The following is a 19009-nucleotide window of genomic DNA, read 5'->3' on the forward strand; positions in this document are numbered from 1 at the left end:
GAATTCAAACCCAGTTCCTCTATGACCATTCGAATCACAATGTTAATATTTCTTTAAGGGGAATCTATTATTAGTTTACAATTTTGCATGGTGCGTACTTTCCTGTGTGGGCTTCTTTTTCTGATGAGATGGAGAAAGAAGTAGGTTGTGTGATGAAATCATGACCTACATTTGAAACCGCAGCATCAAAGGCACAGTGACACATCCTGACCACACGACGCGGAAACCACCATGTTGTGCAAAGCTGATGCAACTAAAGACAGCAGTCCATTTGACTAACAATTGTAAGAACATAACATTGATGATTTTGGATAATTGTGTACAAGGAACCTGTAGAATTCACAATATATGAGCCATTTTTCAAGGCATACACAGGTGGTGTGACACCTTTGTCTAAACCAGACATTTATATTATATACAAGCTATGGAAACTAACAAAAATTGTGTATTGTATTTTCCAGAATGAGATTTCCTACACATTAAAAATTCTAATAGAGCGGATTTCAGATTCAGACCGAAGACAAATCTGTGATCAGATGAAATACTGTCACAATGCTCCACCTGGTCCTTATCTCTTTCTTGAGCAAGGAGCAGAAGAATGTGTGTTTTCAGCAGATCTTATACTCCACTATAATGCTCCAGGCACCTGCTACATTCCCCTCGTTGGCTTCAAGCCCACAACCTCCTGCTTGGCAGTGCCACGTCTGCCATCTGTCCATGCTGTAATCCTCCTGTCACTCTATGCACTGCCGTCGTCACCATCTGCACTGGTCATCAACAGGCCTGGAAAGCTCATTCAATCCCTTCTACCAAGACCGGTGAAAGAATGTGATGGATGCTTCATTCAGCTTCAGTCTTCCAATAACTATAAATAGTCCAAATGTTTAAAACAAGGTTTAATAAAATATGGACTGATATTTTAAAGTCTTATACTTATATAGTATATAATAGGCAATATCTGTTAGAAATAAGTAGGAGTACTGCACCAAGTGCTGGTAAATATATTAAATCTACAAGGTGACTCGCGATTGGTCGAGCTTGTGTAACGACGGGACCTTGCTACGGCAGCTCCACCCCCTGGTCACTACTGCACGGACTTTTTTTTAATTCTTGAAGTAATGGTGACATCAAATACACAATTAAGGGAAGCAATCTTCTTTAAGAGTGAGGAATATGCAGATATTTTCTACACTTTATCTTGAATAATAACAGAATAGTTGCAGATTCTTTTTTATTTGATCCACTAATCGATTTATTGACATAAGTTTTCATCACATTGAATCTGCGAATGCTGAATATTATTCTGTTTGGCAGAGCGGCCGTGGGGTTCAGTTCGGACTCAGCCCAGCTCCGTGTCTTCCCTGCTCTCTCTCCCCATTTCACTCCTACTGTCCTATCAATAAAGGCAAAATGACCACAAAAAATATACTTAAAAATCTTGTTAAATCTTAGTTTTTGACCTGAGACCTTGTCGAGATATAAAACACTCACCATGAAGTGTGTCCGCCACATCATAGGACTTCATTGATCGGCAGCTGCTGCTCGAGCCTCAGCGTGACTGTGTCAGTACCATGTGGCGACTTTGTCAATATGTGCAGTTACTAAGAGAACGGCTCTTGTTACTCATTCATTCGCATTGATCGCGCTCATCAGCTATTCATTAAGCGCCTGCTCTCTTGTTCTGTCTCTTACGCCGATGAAGCGATCTCTATTTGAATGTTTAACATCTTCAGTAGTTCCCCGTCCCTGCGTGCGTGCGCGTGTGTGTCTGTGTTGGTGTTTACACAGCTCTGTCATTACTGTGAGGCCGCCTGATAATGAGCTACAGCTTCAGACATCCAGAAAAATAACAATCCAATCTATTGAATTTACAAAAATGACCTTTGACATATCAGTGCTGTTCATCTCGGGCCTTACAACCTGCCAACCTTTTTATCAATGGAAACTAACTAGCTTGATGGACAGAGCTTCCTAAGCCCAAAACAGTCTGATTTCAGTGATAACATACAATTAATCACAATTGGAAATCAACCAACTAAGCAAACTCCAGACTGAACAATCAACAATCATTTTATTGTTCCTAAATTACTAAAAGTACCAAACCTGGGTATATTAGAAAATTAAAATGGTGTATGTTTGCTTCCATTTTCCAGTTTCTGATCTATTTGCAGTCTTGCTAGCAACACAACTCCAGGGACAGGAATGTTGGTCCATGCGTTTATATCCTGGATGTATTACAAAGACATTGTTGTCCCCAGAGAATGAAACTAATCATGCGTTCACGTGGTGTCAGAATAATTGGGACAATTGGTTCCCGGAAATTTACGTGAACGTCATCTCAAGTGACAATTCAGTAAGATGGAGACGTTTTGGTCCACTAGTTGCTGATGTCTTTCATCACTTATAAACCAATTCAGATAATTTTACAACCAGCGCTGAATAGAAGATTTAATGTCAACTTGTCAAATGTTACTTTTGTCACTTGCAAGCTGTCTGTCCATCTCTAGTACCTAACCCCCCTTTTTAGCCAACATAGACGTTATTATAATCGTTTGATATTATTTATGTCTGTCACACCTGATCCTCTTTATCTGCTCTTCGTTATAATGAAACACAACACATTTTGTTTGCAGCGTCCATGTTTTTTCCACATTCCGACTTCAAAGCACATGGACGCTCCAAAGGCAGAACGAAAGGAACTCTCTCTTCTGAATGAGGTGTCAGCTCGTAAGTTAAGTGGAAGCAGGCGTGGTTCATTGTTCCAAACGCTTCGCTGGAGATATCTGACAAGTTTCTCTTCATACCATTACATCAGGCTGCTGCCAACAAACCAGCCCTCGTTCCCCAAAGCACTGCAGCGAGCGTCGCTCTGCGTGCTGACGTGTTTCAGCTGCAGACTGTGCGTGCGCGTTAAATTGGTGTGACTTATCCTGAGTGTGTGTGTGTGTGTGAGTGAGAATAGTAACAGTGTACACCTGTGTAACATTCACTGTCATCCATAAAGACAGGTAGAACGTAAATAAAGCACCTTATAGCTGCTGTATCATGAGGGGAAAGAAGAAACGAATACTTCACTACAGTTTTGTAGAGAGGTTTCATGAATTTGCTTTTATTTCCACACTGATGACAAACATATAGGTCCAAATGATGTGTGAATGATGTGTATATATATGTGTGTGTGTGTATATATGGTTTATATTGTTGAATGAATGTCATTAACACTAGAAAAGGGCTACATGAATGCAGTCCATTAACAATCTATATGAACTGGCCAGCAGCGTGTATGTGACAAAGGGCGCTGTCACATTTACCTTAATGATCCAGAACTTAGGACTTTTCAGACCAAGACCAAGATCCAGACAAAATGTACTTCCACCTAAAGAGGTTGTCTTGGTCTGGATCAGACTGAACCATAGTTGGGTTCATTTACAGTGTGGAAACATTTGTTTTGAAAGGTCAGACCTTCATTACAAAGTTAAACCAAACTAACCGGATCAAATGTAAACATTAATGCAGAGACATGAACCTCGGTCCAGACTATGGTGTGAAAACGATCGCACTGTAAATTAAAGGAACATTTAATTTGTATTTTTTTCTTCTGACCCATCATTATTATTTCAATAACACCCACTGTGCCTGTCATACACCACAAGGCAACGCTCGGCCATTAACAGCATCTTACATCTTTTTATTCTCACCTTTATTACATAAATATAAAGGGAGCAAGATGGAAGCCATTTACTGCTTTTTAAAACCGCTGAGGGCTCAGAGCAGTGTCCTGCTCATCCAGCCACACCTCACTCTGATTGACTTAGTTCTACATGTGGACATCTGGAAGCTGCCTCACACAACCACCGTCTTATCTGCTGGTCGCTGAGCAGCTTCACCGGAGCCGTGGTGGTGGCTGACTCTCCCCCACTCCCTTTTATCTTGTCAGCAGAGGAGATAGAACTGGAATCCTTCCCATCACGAGCCTGCTTCTTTAATCTGGACCATGTGAACATCTTCTACTTTGTTGCTGCCTCCAGTTACACAACTCTAAACTTTACCTCACAGCCTCGGGTCGACCCAGAAATATGGATAAACTTTTATTAAATAGTGGGTCTACCCTCCATTCTGTCCCTGGGAATATCTGTGTAATGGGTCCGCGGCCAAACACACTGTCCCTTCAGAAAACCGTGTCTGTCTCTTCTTGCACCGTAATAGTTTTCTAAAAGATGTTTGCTTCCATTTCCTCACCCTCTTTTGAATGGATGATGGATAACCGGCGTTCTCACATCATGAGCCGCAGCAGCCTCGATGCTGCAGCTCACATTAAAGCGTTGTGGAAAAAACTGTTAGACACATTTCTATATGTGTCCTTCCCTTTTTCGTATCTAGGTGGTTATATTTAGTTTGTGGTTTTGTCCACTGTGTAATGAAGCCGACGCTGCCACTGCCCAGCACATGATAAGCCCTTTTTTCAAGGGAGGTAATGTGCAGGCTCAGGGGCTCCCTCATCTCCTCCGACTCGGGTCCCGCCGAGCCCCCGAGAATACTGATCACTGGCGTGGATGCAAATGAGGCGAACTTTTCCTCAAGGTCGAAAAAAAGATTCATGCAGAGCAAATTAAGGCAGATGACTCCTCGCCCGTAGTGGCTTTTTAAATTGCCCTGGGTCTGGCAGAAATATGATACATCTTCTGGCTGGTAATGAGAGCATTATTTCCAAAAAAAATACATCTTTCATTACTTTTCTGTCTCCCTATTCGATTTACACCTCCTGTACTTAAAATTCAGCAAAGGCAGAGGCGACGGTGTCAATTATACGATGCAAAGATTCCTAAAAGTTTTAACAGAGGACGTTTTGTACTGAGATTTATTCAACTGATCAAATGTCAATTTGATCAGTCTCTGGTCTCTAGAATATAGAGTAACAATCCTATATAAAATGCAGAGTCCAGCATTTTACCTTATCATTCAGTGAATCGAGTCACAATTCAAATGGTCAGAACATATTGAGAATCCCAGCTATAAAAACAACCCGGCCCAGTAATGTAAAGGTTTTTCTTCAGTTACACTTGTGATTAATCTCGTTAGTACAGCATTTACAGTGATAACAGAGGATACAGATTCTGAATACTAAGAGAAAACTTTCCTCAGCACTGTCATTTTGAATGAGAATGTATATATTATGGCTGATTTTTATTATGGCTGTGCCACACTCAATTTTAAATATCGCACCCACCTTGCTCATATTTTCCAGATGCAATATGTTTTATATTAAACAACAAGGCTTTAAATACATATATGTTATGCAATGTTTTGTGGTTATAAATACAAATGAATGCACACGTAATGTCTATGGCTATTCATGGCATACATTTCAACAGTTACGTTTCTAAGCATAGCGAAATATGTGTGTACTACAAAACAGGAAGTGGCTGAGTAAGGCCTAATAATTTAGGCCTGCAGAAGGAATCCAGCCTCCGTATGCTCATATTTTCAAGCCGTCTGAATACAAAACTCACATTCTTATACCAAGTGGCTCTGATGCATCACAGTGCATTTTTCAGAAAGTGCTTTGTCGTTTGTTTTTTGGGGCTTTGTGAGTGAATTGCATCGTGACGCAGGTTCTACACAGACTGGAGAATGTAAAAACAGTTTGACACAACATAACCATCTACACTGTGTTGTGTGTTAAAGCAACATACACAAACATAAAAATAACATTCGTATATGCAGGTCTTTTCTAATTCATGACATTGCCACTTACTTGATGGAAGTGCAGTGTTTAAATATTTAAACAGCCGGCTTGCTGATATTAATAGAAGCCAGGCTCGTGCTGGCGTGCAGCACTAACTAGATTAAATCATTATGCGCTCAATTTCAGTGATCCTGCACTGTAAACATGCGACGTGTGGGTTGATTTGTTTTGTTTTGTTTCTTCCATTTGTTCCAGGTCCCATCAGCAGCATACTGGTCAACAAGTACGGCTGCAGGCCCATCGTCATGATGGGGGGATGCCTCTGCTCCACCGGCATGATTTTAGCATCCTTCTGCAACGATGTGATGCAGCTTTACCTCTGCATAGGAGTTATCGGTGGTAAGTACGTCCAATTCCACTTAAGTCAATTTTCAGTTAATTTGATTAGCCCCTTCTTCTAAACAGCAGGTTGAAAGGTAAACAGCCTTTACATGAAAATAGTGTGTGTTTGTTTACTCAGTCTATTTAGTTTTTTGCTGCAGATACAGCCCATCAATATCAGTCTGTGTCCTTTTTAAACCTTAATGGATTTACCCTCTAATAATCAATACCCACAAGTAGAGAGAGAACCCATGACTACTGTATGTCTTAATCAGCACTTTGTGGTTTTTACTTTATAGGACATAATTTAATTCTGTAATATGACAAATGATATTGCTTAATTGATCTTTTTATTGCATTATATTTGAAAGAAGGAGTGTGTACAAAATGCCTTTTGATAACACTTAATATATAACTGGGAAATGTATCACATAAATGGAAACAAAACTCTGTCACTACTTACCAAATCGTAAAATCAAAACTTGCTGCTTTCTTCTTCATATTTTCTTTACATGGTACATTTAAAAAGTAAAAGTATTTACAAGTTGTTGCTCAAAGACAAACATTCCTTCAGTATGTCTGCTTATATGTGAGAATATTTTACTGTTTTAGCTGCAGCATTTATTTATTTGACAGATATTTGGACAATCCGTATCGCTAATTATGAGAGGTACAGTTTTTTATGTAGGAAATTTGAAAGTAAAATAGTGTTGTTTTGCACAGGTGATAACATAAGAAACTGTAGCATGACGGTCACCAATCTTTCCTCGTAGGTCTTGGACTAGCATTCAACCTGCAGCCAGCGCTGACTATGATTGGCAAATACTTTTCAAAGAAGCGGCCCATTGCTAACGGGCTGGCAATGGCCGGCAGTCCGGTGTTCCTCTGCACCTTGGCTCCTCTCAACCAGTACCTCTTCAACCAGTTCGGCTGGAGAGGCAGCTTTCTCATCCTGGGCGGCCTGCTGTTAAACTGCTGTGTGGCCGGTGCCCTCATGAGGCCTCTGGGGCCGCCACCCAGCAAGGTCAAGAAGGAAGAAGAGTTGGCAGCCATCAGCACTACGACAAAGGAGAAGTGCAGCGTTTGGCAAACAGTCAACAAGTACCTAGACTTGACGCTCTTCAAACATCGTGGCTTCCTCATCTACCTAGTGGGCAATGTCATCATGTTCCTGGGCTTCTTCGCACCTATTGTCTTCCTTGCAGCCTTTGCCAAGGACATGGGTGTGGATGAGTACTCCGCTGCCTTCCTGCTTTCGATCCTGGCTTTTGTCGACATGTTTGCCAGGCCATCAATGGGGCTACTGGCCAATTCGCGTTGGGTTCGACCTAGGATCCAGTACTTCTTCAGCTTTGCTGTGCTGTACAATGGGGTGTGCCACATCCTCTGCCCTTTAGTTGAAAGCTACACCGGCCTGGTAGTGTACGCAGTGTTCTTTGGCTTGGCCTTTGGCATGGTCAGCTCAGTGCTGTTTGAAACACTGATGGACCTTGTCGGGGCTCCGAGGTTCTCCAGTGCTGTGGGACTCACCACCATTGTGGAGTGCTGCCCGGTCCTTCTTGGTCCACCTCTAGCAGGTATGATCTATATGTCTAAGAGCATATTTCATTCACTTACATGCAAGATTTAAATTTTCTTAACTTTCATTTGTTCTTAGCTCTTCCGTCTATCACATTCGATCAGTTATATCTTACCTATAATGTCCTGTTTTTTCTGTAGTGTTTCAAGTGATTGTTGATCATTAATGACAAATCTTATGTTGCCATTTTGGTTCCATTTTATTGTGAAAGAGACCATGTATATCAAGAGAAATCCTTTTTAAATAATGGTTAAATAAAAATTATTCCACAACATTGTTATTTAATCATCACACATAATAATTGGCAATTGTAGACACATTTTCTGCAAAATATAATACAACTTTGTGACGATACTTTAACATTTTAAAACGTTGTGTTGTCTTACAGGGAAGCTGGTAGACGTCACAAAAAGCTACAAGTACATGTATTTTTGCTGTGGAGCTATCGTGATTTTGGCTAGTATTTGGCTCTTCATTGGAAACTTCATTAACTACAGACTCTTGGACCGTGAGCGCAAACGTGCAGAAATGTACAAGCGGACTGAAACGGAAGATCCAGACAAAGTTCAGGATCTTAAGGAGGCTGGTGAGGAAGCCAAGGCCTCTGAGGAGCTGGTCAACAAAGATGAGAAAGATGAGGAATCTATGCAGCGGGAAACCAACATCTAGATCCGTCTGCTCTCCCAACCACTCCCCTTCAGCTCCAGCGCAACCTTGCAACACTTTCAACTACGATCAAACTGAGCTCCGTGTCAAGAGGCACCTCTTGGTGTTCCACTCAGCTCTATTTGGGGTCCTCAGCATTTCTCTAAAACTAACTTGAAAAACAACAACTGTGTTGTAGGAAGCTGAGACGAGCAGCTTCAGCTGTGACTTTTAACAGAAATATTAACCAGGGACAAACGTGTAGGATACGGTATGCATATGAAGAGGCTAAAAGTCAGAAGATGATTGTGGAAATCAGTATAGAAATGACTATTTTCTTTTTTTCCTCTTCCACCTGATTTTGGATTTACTGTAAACACAAGACTGCAACTGAGGAATCAATATCTCCACCACAGATTACCTAGTTGCACTTATAGACAGAATATGAGATTATTGTTTCTGGTGAAACTATGTCAGCTGAGAATAAACAGCAAATCTGTGTTGATGTTGGCAGATAATAACAAAAACAGTCAGTCGATCAACTCTGCTGTCAAGTATTATCTGCTGCAATGTGGTCAGACAGGATTTTAGGTCAGTTGCAACAAGTGAAAATATCCCAAGCTGTAGCAACAAGCATCACTCCGTTTCTCCTTCTGTGTCTTCCGATATGATGTGAATGCAGTATCAACGTGTTGCCAATGTTCCAACATCACCAGCAAACTGAATTCACATGTTGAGTAAAGATCTCTTCACAACCCTCTGAAGTCTTGCTAAATGAAGATTTGGTGTTTAACAAGACCTCTCTTTGAATGAAAGGTCACAGGGTCAAGTGTTGAAGAACACTGATCCCTAACTGTACGTTAACACAACAACCAACTTGGTTTATCGGTTGCATTTCATCGTGGGGAACTTCCAGGCTCTGATTGTACCAACTTTACAGTCAGATCAGAGGTGCTCATTCGTCATTGGAAAATGAAGAGATGTGATAATTTCAGACATTAAGCCAGCAATAATAATGGATACAGTCTTTTTCCAACATGCAACCTTTAAAATACCTTTTCGATAGTCTTTCCCATTGACTATTTAAAGAACACTGACACATTTAGGCTATTGTTCCTGAAATCGAATCAATATAGAACAAAAGAGGAGCCATGAGATTCCTGGTTGCTCAGCTTTGTAGGAAGCAAAAACTTTAACTTTCTGATTATCTCGGTGCACTTGATCCGTGATACGTGTCAGCGAGAACCAGAATGTAACGACCCTAATTGCATTCTTTCATATGGCAGTTGGGCGTCCTAAAATCCTCACTTCCATAAATAAAGAGCAGATGTGTTCACAGCTGGTGACGCTGGTGCACGCACATTATACTGCCCACCTGAGCACTGTTATGTCGTGTTGTAAAACTGCACCAATGTCCCACTTTAATACGTTCGATCAAGTCATAAAAGGCTCCTTGTAAGTTGTCTAATGCTCAATATTGCACTCATATACCGTATGCTGCACTAAAAGAAAAAAAATGGCCATACGACTCCCCAACCTTCTTCATAAAACTGCTGCAACTCAATACATTTGATCATGGTTGAATGTAATTTCCTCTGTGGGCCTTAATAAGGTATTAATGACCAAAATCTCTCAACTCCCTCATATTGAAATGCAGGCATACAGGGAAACGTGCAGTATATCTCCTGGTCAGTTTAACAGTCCAATCTATGATGCATTGCCTTAAATGTGATGTAGTGTAATTCCAGTTGTACAGTGCATACGTGATAGTATTATACAAAGCTGATACACTTTAACGAGACCGCTTATTTTGCTGTTAGGAACTCGATGTTATCCGCTCCATTCGTCCGCATTGAAATGTTAAAACGAGCATTAAAGCATCTGAAGGAATACCGCTGACAATACAAATGAACGGATGCTGATCAAGTCTACCTGTATTTGCAATCTCACTGTGTGCTCTCAACGTGTTCCGGGTCAACATATCACGTAACAATGTAACTGTCTGTTGTCGTAAGTGTCAGTGTTGTTCAATATTCCATCCATTCCATGTTTTATTTTAATTTTTGTAAATGTCACCCTACACTGTGCTGTTGGTCGTTTTTTGTCTCGACACCTGAAGCTCGGAGCTGACCACATGGTGTCCTGTCTCAGCCAAACGCATTTTCATAACAAATGTAGTTGGTCAAAGCAATCATGAACAAAAGAAACCTGTCATTGTCTCTTTTTTTTTCCTGCGTTGAATATTTGAATGTGTATTCAGACTCATGGAAATGAATGTCCAGCTGCGTAGCAGAGGCTCTAACAATGTACCACCTTTACCCAGGAATAATGACAGCCGAGTCACATCCTCTACGGTTTAATGTGGATGAAGTCTCAGCGTATTGGTGGGAAACTGTTGAAAGAAAAACAACTTCTTCTCAATTCGTTCTCAGCCAAGGACCCCTACAAGTGAGAAAATATTCCAGGGACCCCCCTCATGTATGACCCTCGGAATAATTTGACACAGCCTATTTTTTTTTACAGCTCTACTTATGTGAGAGAATAACACAAGAGAAGAGGTCATACAAAGATATAAGACATAATATTTTTACCATTTCAACACGGGATACTAATGATAATTTAAATGGATGAAGCTGTAAACTTCTCACGGACCCTGACCCATTTGAGAACCACTGCCGTATGGAAATGAGCCAGTCTGCCCCAGCAACACACAGACAACCCCAGCTTGTCATTTGTTAGGTCCCTACATGTTGAGATTACCTCTTAGTCACTGACTCAAGTGACTGTAACTCAAACTCCCAAAATGCACTTTGTTCATTTCATGCCGATTGTAGTATTTTCATATATTGCAATGTGTGTACCTTCCTTGTAGTTTTGTCTAATGAATATGATCTATACCTAATGAATGTTGACTATTCCAGCTTGCACTTAGTTAGTGGAAAGAGGAACTGCTTTTATTCACTGTGCTCACTGTGCTTGATGAGGGAAACACACTGCTGTGCAATCACTCTCTACTAAATAACACTGCCCCCTGCTGGTTCCAAAACCACCCAGACCAAAAGGTAAAAGCCAAGTTTCAACAGGAACAAACAAATTTTTCATATTTTACCTTTTTCGTCAAACCTTTAAGATTTCAGTTTCATGGGTAATGCAAATGCATCTGTACTTTTTTTTCTTTTGGTGGTGGGAATATTCTTTCTTGGTGTTTATATGTCAACATATACAGGTTTAGGACACAACACAACCCATGCAATGGTTTGATGGAACAAAACAATATTTTTTAAATTTCATCCGAGCCATGTACAATTTATGATTTTTACTCCAGGTTTTTCCCTAAAATCTTTAACAATAAGTAAGAAGCTTTTATTGCTTTTGTAGATGGAGCAGAATGAACAGCAGTGTACCAGGAGGCGGGGGAAACCCCCCCAGAGTTTCCCGACCTAGTGTTGTGGATTTTGAATTTCAGAATCTGAACCAAATTTAAATCTGTGTAGGGGAAGTAGTGTCATTTTAAAGGGAAATAAATCTGAAGGTGGAGGAACTGCTGCTTTAGAGGCCCCTCCGCTTCTTCTAATAGGGAAGCGAGTTCGGGGCACATCAGAACATAAACAGCAAATAAACCATGGTTAAAATGTTGTGCTGTGTATTGTTCTGCAAAACCATGAAGATATTTATTGAAATTAAAGCAATATATATATATTTTTTACTTCTTTTGGTTCAACATGTTTATTTGAAGAACAAAAGGAAACGTGCTATAATAATGGAATCTGAATAGAGATGATGAAGAGTGGATGTGACCTGCACCGATAGCCTTATCAATTATATACTGCTTAGCATCATATATTTTCTTCTTATGTATAATACCTGTATTTAGAAAGAGGTATATTTTAAGGTTTGCTTAAGACCACATTTAGCAGAGGATAAATTTAAATTTATGAATTTATTTATTTATTATTGTTATTCCTGTAAACACACAACTTATTAAAAAGTAAATGTTCACTGGCTGAAAGTGGTTTTATTGTATAGCTTGATTGTGTTTTGTTGTTTATTTTTCTTAGGATGGATGAAACTAACACACAGAGTGGTTTAAAGTTTGTAATGGTATAAAAGAGAAGAGGTGTTAGATACATAAATGCAAATGACACGTGAAAATGCGGCAACTTGCCCTTTTCAGATTTTTAGGGTCGTCTGGTCGGCTAATACAATTAGCTTCAGTTGAGCTGATTGAAACGACAGCAGATTGGACTTTCAAAAACTCCCATCGTCTGAATGGTTGCGTTAATCATTACAAACCAGAGCCAAGTAAACATAGCCACCAGAGAAATTAATTAAAATTGTCCTGATTTTTCTACTTGTTCTGATTCTGAATTATGTTTCTGAATGTGCTTTGATCAAAGTGACCAAAGCCTTTATTTCTATCAGAATCTTTCACAAGTTTAGTGTCAATTCAGGATTTCCACATATTCAAAACTCCCTTTTGAAAACCATTGATTTTAAATAATCTCTTCCCACTGAGCCAATGGGATAAATTCTGCCACTATAACAGAAGCTCAGTTGAACAAACTCTAGTCTGCAGAATGAAATCTTGAATCAGTGTGTGTGTGTGTCAGTGTGTGTTGGTGTTGACTGTAAACAAGGTGGTTTGCTACTGGGAGGCTGTAGGACTGCCAATAACATCTCTGGTTGTTAAGCTAACTGTGCCTTATTGTGCCACAATGTTCTGAAAAGATTTCTGTGAACACGCTAAACATGATATTGTGTTGCTCAAACATTTCCGTTTTTTTATTTTTTTTGTCCTCTTTCTCCTTCTGTCTGCATGTTTCTTTGATTTTATATAGACGATCAACTTAGCTATAGCTGCTAATACAAAATCAACTCCTGTCTGTCTGTTCACCACATTAACACATAGGAACAAACTAGCTGCAAGGCTGCATAACTAGAAATATCTAGTCTGAATATTGTTAAATTGTGTTAATAGGACTTTGACAAGGATGCAGATATATGTCATATTGGACACAGTTAGTTGTGTTGACATGTTGGGACCTCTGTACTGTAGCTTGTCTCAGAACTGAACTCAGTCCATTATGTCCTTCCAGTAGCAGACTCACTGTGTGATTCCTCATCAGGGCATCAAACCGTTTCAGTTCAGATTGTGTCTCCACTACCTCTGCAGCCGTCATGTCGGAGTGAGGACCACACGGGTTTCCAAAACTGATATATGTTTTGTTTTTTTGTAACTGTAATATGAAGATATCATCTATCACAGTAGGCTAAATAAATAAAATATGTGTCCAAATAAGCCGTCGTCGTATGACTCTGTTTATAATTCCATGATTTTACTGTTTATTTTTAGTCCTAGATTTGGACTGAGCTGCTGGTCTCTTTATGAAACATGACTTTACCTTGTGTTTCATCTGTCACTTTTCAGAGGCAGCCTTATATTAGTGTGATGACAGTCAGAGGAAGATTAAACAAGTAAAATGCCCAGAAAAAAAATCTTATCTTTACTGTAGTCAAAGATAAATAACTGAACATGCAATCAATAAATAATGTGTAATTAAAGGCCAACTTGAGACTAGATAAGCAATTCCTAGTTCATTTTATTTAATGCAGTCATCCCTAAATTTCAGTATGTTGATTCTGCATGTACAGAAAGACAAAATATGGAAAAGTGCCCATTTCCTACGTATTTGATTTGCCCAAGGATACAGTTCATATCACTTGAAAGCAGTATTACTGTATTTTTTGGTCAAGAAGTACATCAATAAAGCTGATATAGCTAATATGTTAGCAAACAGTTGCTACACCTCGAAACAGGTACTGTGGGACGTGAAACCAAAACAATTAGCCTAAAGATGCTAAAATGCTCGGTAGAGCTGAGCTATAATACACTATAGCAAAACATTACTCATAGCAATTGGTGCCGCTGTATATAGAAAAAAATGATTAGTGCTTTGAATTTACTAGAATTAGAGTTTGTATTTTTATTTTAAGCATTGTGTATTTCTGCTTGCACTTCTTTGATACAACCACAGGGGGAGCCAAAGATGGACATTTGCAAATTCTACCGTAGTGGCTTTAATTAAGATGAAGGTTGGTGAGATGATGAAAATACTTTCTTCAGCCAGTTGCTAATTCTGTGATTTCATCAGTTACTTTATAGTGGGTGAAAACAGTTGCCTGTTGGAAAGGATGATGAAAAACATCGAAGTTGCGTGTTGTAAAACCCAAACAATACTGTAGTGCTCAGGGCGGATTCAATCTCTGTGGGTTCACTAAGAGTGACCTATGTCAAACATAGTCATTCGATCAATTGCTAATCTATGAATATTGATCAGTGGGAGACAGAAAACAGATAATATTACACTGCTCAGAGATGAACAATGCGACACATAGATCCATCTCAAGCAAGGAACGCTAACAATCAAGCACTGCTATTATTCTGCTACTTAGCTTTATTATATATTTCCTAACTACAAGATATTTCTGCTACTTTCTACAGTGTTATCTGAACTTCTACTTTTTAATTAGCTATTGGCGGCTGTTCATTAGGCTGAGAAAAGTCAGTGGCACCCTTCTAATCAACAATTTCTTAAAACATCCTCACAACCTCTATTCACACTGGCCCTCCAAACATTTTAACAAGATGATTCCTGTTATAAAAACATTTGGCCTTCACCATTTCTTTTGGTGTGTTTTTTAATGACAGCATTAATTTCTTTCCTGTACAAATGTACCAAAAAAAACTACATGTATTGTGCTAAAATCCCAGAGAGGCAACATGGAAAAGCAAATCTCTATTCAAGCAAATGATAACAGTGGGAAATTCACTGTTTAATCACCACTGAATAAATCAGATGTGCTGCTGACAGATAGGAAAACAAAAGATGTAGTAAAAGCAGTATTTCCATGGCGGGGATAATAATCCTTTAGCAAGTCAGCACAAAGAATAACCATATCTGTGTGTGTGTGTGTGTGTGTGTGTGTGTGTTTCCATTAACAGTCAGCACACAAGATCACCTGCATGGAACCAGCAGCTCTCATTACACTCAACTCCTCCCGCTCTCTTCCGGCATCAAACCCACTGATAATCAAGCACGAGACTTCCATTTAATCTGCCTGGTGACCAATCCCAACCCACATTTTAAATATGCAAACCAGACCGCCACCGCACCCCCCCCCCCCCCCCCCCCCCCCCCCTCCGACCCTCTGACTCATTGGTATGCAACGCTTTGGCGAGGCTGCGCGTGCCGATGATGGCTGGAGACCCTCAGGCAGGGTTTGAGGCTAGATTTTAATGGGGCGGTAAGGGTCAACAGGAGAGGAGAGAACAATAAGCCTCTCCGGTTCCCTGTGATAGGCGTTTCAGCAGGACCAGGCCCCCCATGGGGGGGAACCTGTTGGGGTTTGAATGCAGAATAAGTTGACCTTCAAAACAGTGTCAAACTCTATTCCCTGTAAAGCTGCAGAGTTTCGGGTTGGCTGCCTTTGAGTCCTGGGGCTTGGCAGTTATCTGTCGCATTGGCATACAAGCCAACCACATAACAATGTTGTGATAATGGGTTAAACACTGAAGGGACGCGGGCGGCTCAGTGGAGATGTGACAATTCTTTTCATCTGGATATTTAGCTGGTAATTGCATATCTGCTCTTAATACCTTTTATTCCTCACATTTCCTTTCCTCTCTGTGTCTCTCATGTGGGCAGAACTGTCTCATTCTTTTTTGTATTGCAGATGTTTCACTAGTGATCTGTCTGTACAAGTATATATGGATGGGAGTAAGAGCCAGATGTTTATGTAAAAATCGGGGAAAAGCAGAACCCACTGATAGTGTTTATTGTCAATTACTTTTGGTGTATTTCATGTTTTCTGCATTGCCGAACTTGAATATGTGCATGAATGCACAATGGACATGTTTTCCAGATATTGCACAAGAAAATAATTATTTCTTGGTACCACAGACGGATATTATGCCTGATAGATCAAATAAATGGAGCCCAGTGTCAGTTCTGATAGGAGGTAGACAGGGAAGTTGCTCTTCGTGCCTATCACCTGACCAGTAATGTCCAATCATATTAATAGAGGTGTGCAGCATTAATCAGCTTGTACTACCCCGGCCTTCTCCTTTTTTTCATGTAATTCATTAAGTTTGTCATGACACGGCTCTAAAGACAAAACATGAGGAAGCTGCACGATGGTAAGTTGTTTATTTAAGAATTTAATAAAATAATCAACATCAGAATGAACTAGAGATACTATGGGATGTGATCCGATGCATGACTGTGGTGTGCAGAATGAGAGAGATGCTGGATGCATGAACACAAAGTCAGGTGCTGGGTGAAAGAGCCCGGGGCCAGAAAAGGCTGCTTCTTATTGGCTGAAAGCAACGGGCCCAGGTGCTTCCAAACTAGGTCACCAGCTTGACTCCGCCCTCTGGATATACCTGCCACACAGGTGGAATGAAACCTAAGAATGTGCTGCTTATAAACAGGTAAACATTAAGATGAACCAGGCGACCATCACTAGGTGTGATTAGGTCTACTAGCAAAATCCTCTCTGCTGTTCGGATTTTGCAGTTTGCAGCATTTTTTCCGAAACCAACAATCTGACAATCAAGTCTTCTTCACCAGCACCTGGACACGTGAGTGAAGGTAAAGAAGCAGATCAGGATGTGAACTGAATGTCTCACTTCTCTTCCAAATCGCACACCATTACTGTCTTTAAGAAAAGAGTTTCCAAAAGTATGTGCAGTCGCCCAATTTGTATGATTGATAGTCATAACCTGTGACGCTTTGCACGATTCAGACCAGATGAACTTGTCATTAGATGTGGTTGTCCAGTGAATTAGTTAATTTCGGGCATTCCCTGTCAATTTGAATTGCTGCAAACTAAAGGTCGATCTTGGTTGTCTATCAGATCTGATCATTCTCTCAATTCAGTTTCATTGGGTTTTTCTGACCTGCTATACTCGTCCAAATACTATTCACAAATTGATCAGCGTTTTGACCTAAACATCCCAACTCTTCGTTCTGAGAGCAGAATGATTGAGTTAGTGCTGCTTTCATGTGCCTCTGTTGAATTTGAAGCTGGAGCCATGCAGCAGCTTAACTCAGCATTAGAACTGGACACAGGGAAACGACTTCTTCTCACGGTGCAATGACTTTTGTCAAGAAAGCTGGGATGCTGGAAGTCAGTCAGAGTTGGGGGGGTGCTGAGGGGACGGTTGTATAATGGCGTCATATTGAATGCCGCGTAAGAGGCATCCTTTTTGTAATCATTTAAATGGCCACATTGTGTATATATATTTATTGGTTTTAGAGCATTTTACACAAACAGCAGACATCAAACTTGACCAACAACATCCTGCATGTCAACACAGGATGACACCATGTTCAGCTATGGACAGTTTAATTGACGACTTTGTCACAGCCACGCTATGGTTCAGCAACAATTTAATAAACAACCATTGTAAATTGACTCTGTACTGTCCAAAAAAAGTTTTGCGTTAATTCGTTGAGTAAACGTTTGTCTTGCAGCTACAGCCCATCGCCAGTAGGGAGTGCTGCAACACCCTCAGCACCCCTACTTCCAGCGTCCCTGCAAGAAAGCGAAATTTTTTTTTTTCCAAAACTACCTCATTCATTTGCAGATTACCAAAACAATTTTTGGTAATTAAAACTTGAACCACTGAAAAATGTATAAAGTTCCTCCATGTTTCATGTATCAGCTCCCCTCATATCAGAGGTGAATGTTACAAACTGGTATCCAGCATGCACAAAGCCAAAATAGTCTCCCTCCGGTATTATAGAATATGCAGTGATGCTATAACAGAGGAAAATCTGCCCTGGATGAAAGCTGCTCTCCAAGCATCGTTTTAAAACCCTGTTATCGCACTGCACACAGCGGCCGAACCGAACCAATACACGGCGGCCCCGAGGCGTTCTGACCCAAACCGGACCTCAAACCGTCGTGCCCAAAAGCTACAAGCTGCTCTAGTGTCTCAACAAGACACACATTAACCTTTCCTCCGTTATTTTTCTGTGGAGATCTCCCACTTTGAAGTGCTTCCGTTTAACCTTCATTTAACTTTTGTGTCATGCGCTCCCAGGCGCACCGTTTTGACAGCAGAAGCCTTTAGAAGTCAGAAAAGGCCCGGGGCTATAGATGGCATATCAGCACATCTGTCTGCTGCCGGCGCCAGGTTGTGAAGTGAAGAACTGGCTGCTTCGCTCTCCTGCGAAGCGGTCTGCCACTTACTGACTAGATCTCGCCGAAGCTCCGTGTCAGGAAGACGCTTCAAAAAGGCGTCATCCTGATGTTGCAGCGGCAATGGGTCTTATCTTTAATGGAAATTATTCAACAACAGTATAAACACACCGGCCTGAGCCCAACAAAGGGTCTTTGAAAAATGCGTGTCTGTTTTAGCATGAAAATGAGTGTTGAAAAGAAAGACTTTTCTGACAAATTGATTTAAAACTGCATTCGTAGCTATTTTCTCCACTCGGGACCAAACAAGCTGAACAACTCTGGCACCTTATCCCCTCCGAGTTGTTCCAGGGAACATGTTGAGCCCATACTGAGAAATGTTATCAATGTATTGTCGATACTGCTGTTTGCGCTCATGAATCATGAGACTATTGACAGATATAACGTTTTAAACACAAGGAAGAACATTTGGCGGATTCAAACTCGTGCTTTGGCTGAAGTTGGTGATGCTG

At 40.5% G+C, this 19009-nt stretch overlaps 1 protein-coding gene across 3 annotated transcripts in view; it reads left to right on the plus strand.

Annotated features, from left to right (window-relative positions):
* zgc:165507 (uncharacterized protein LOC561188 homolog) overlaps positions 1–19009 on the plus strand; it is a 44499-nt gene that overhangs the window by 10586 nt on the left and 14904 nt on the right. For 2 of the 3 annotated variants that reach the window (XM_034578675.1, XM_034578676.1), the window contains exons 3-5: positions 5942–6085; positions 6841–7644; positions 8035–10505. In XM_034578675.1, the coding sequence (XP_034434566.1) occupies positions 5942–6085; positions 6841–7644; positions 8035–8315 (1229 nt within the window). In that variant the 3' untranslated portion in view covers positions 8316–10505. Of the gene's footprint in view, positions 1–5941; positions 6086–6840; positions 7645–8034; positions 10506–19009 lie in introns of those variants that run through there. The other variant, XR_004613128.1, reaches the window with a different exon arrangement.

Source organism: Hippoglossus hippoglossus, chromosome 23, assembly GCF_009819705.1.
Source record: "Hippoglossus hippoglossus isolate fHipHip1 chromosome 23, fHipHip1.pri, whole genome shotgun sequence".
Classification (NCBI taxonomy): Eukaryota; Metazoa; Chordata; class Actinopteri; order Pleuronectiformes; family Pleuronectidae; genus Hippoglossus; species Hippoglossus hippoglossus.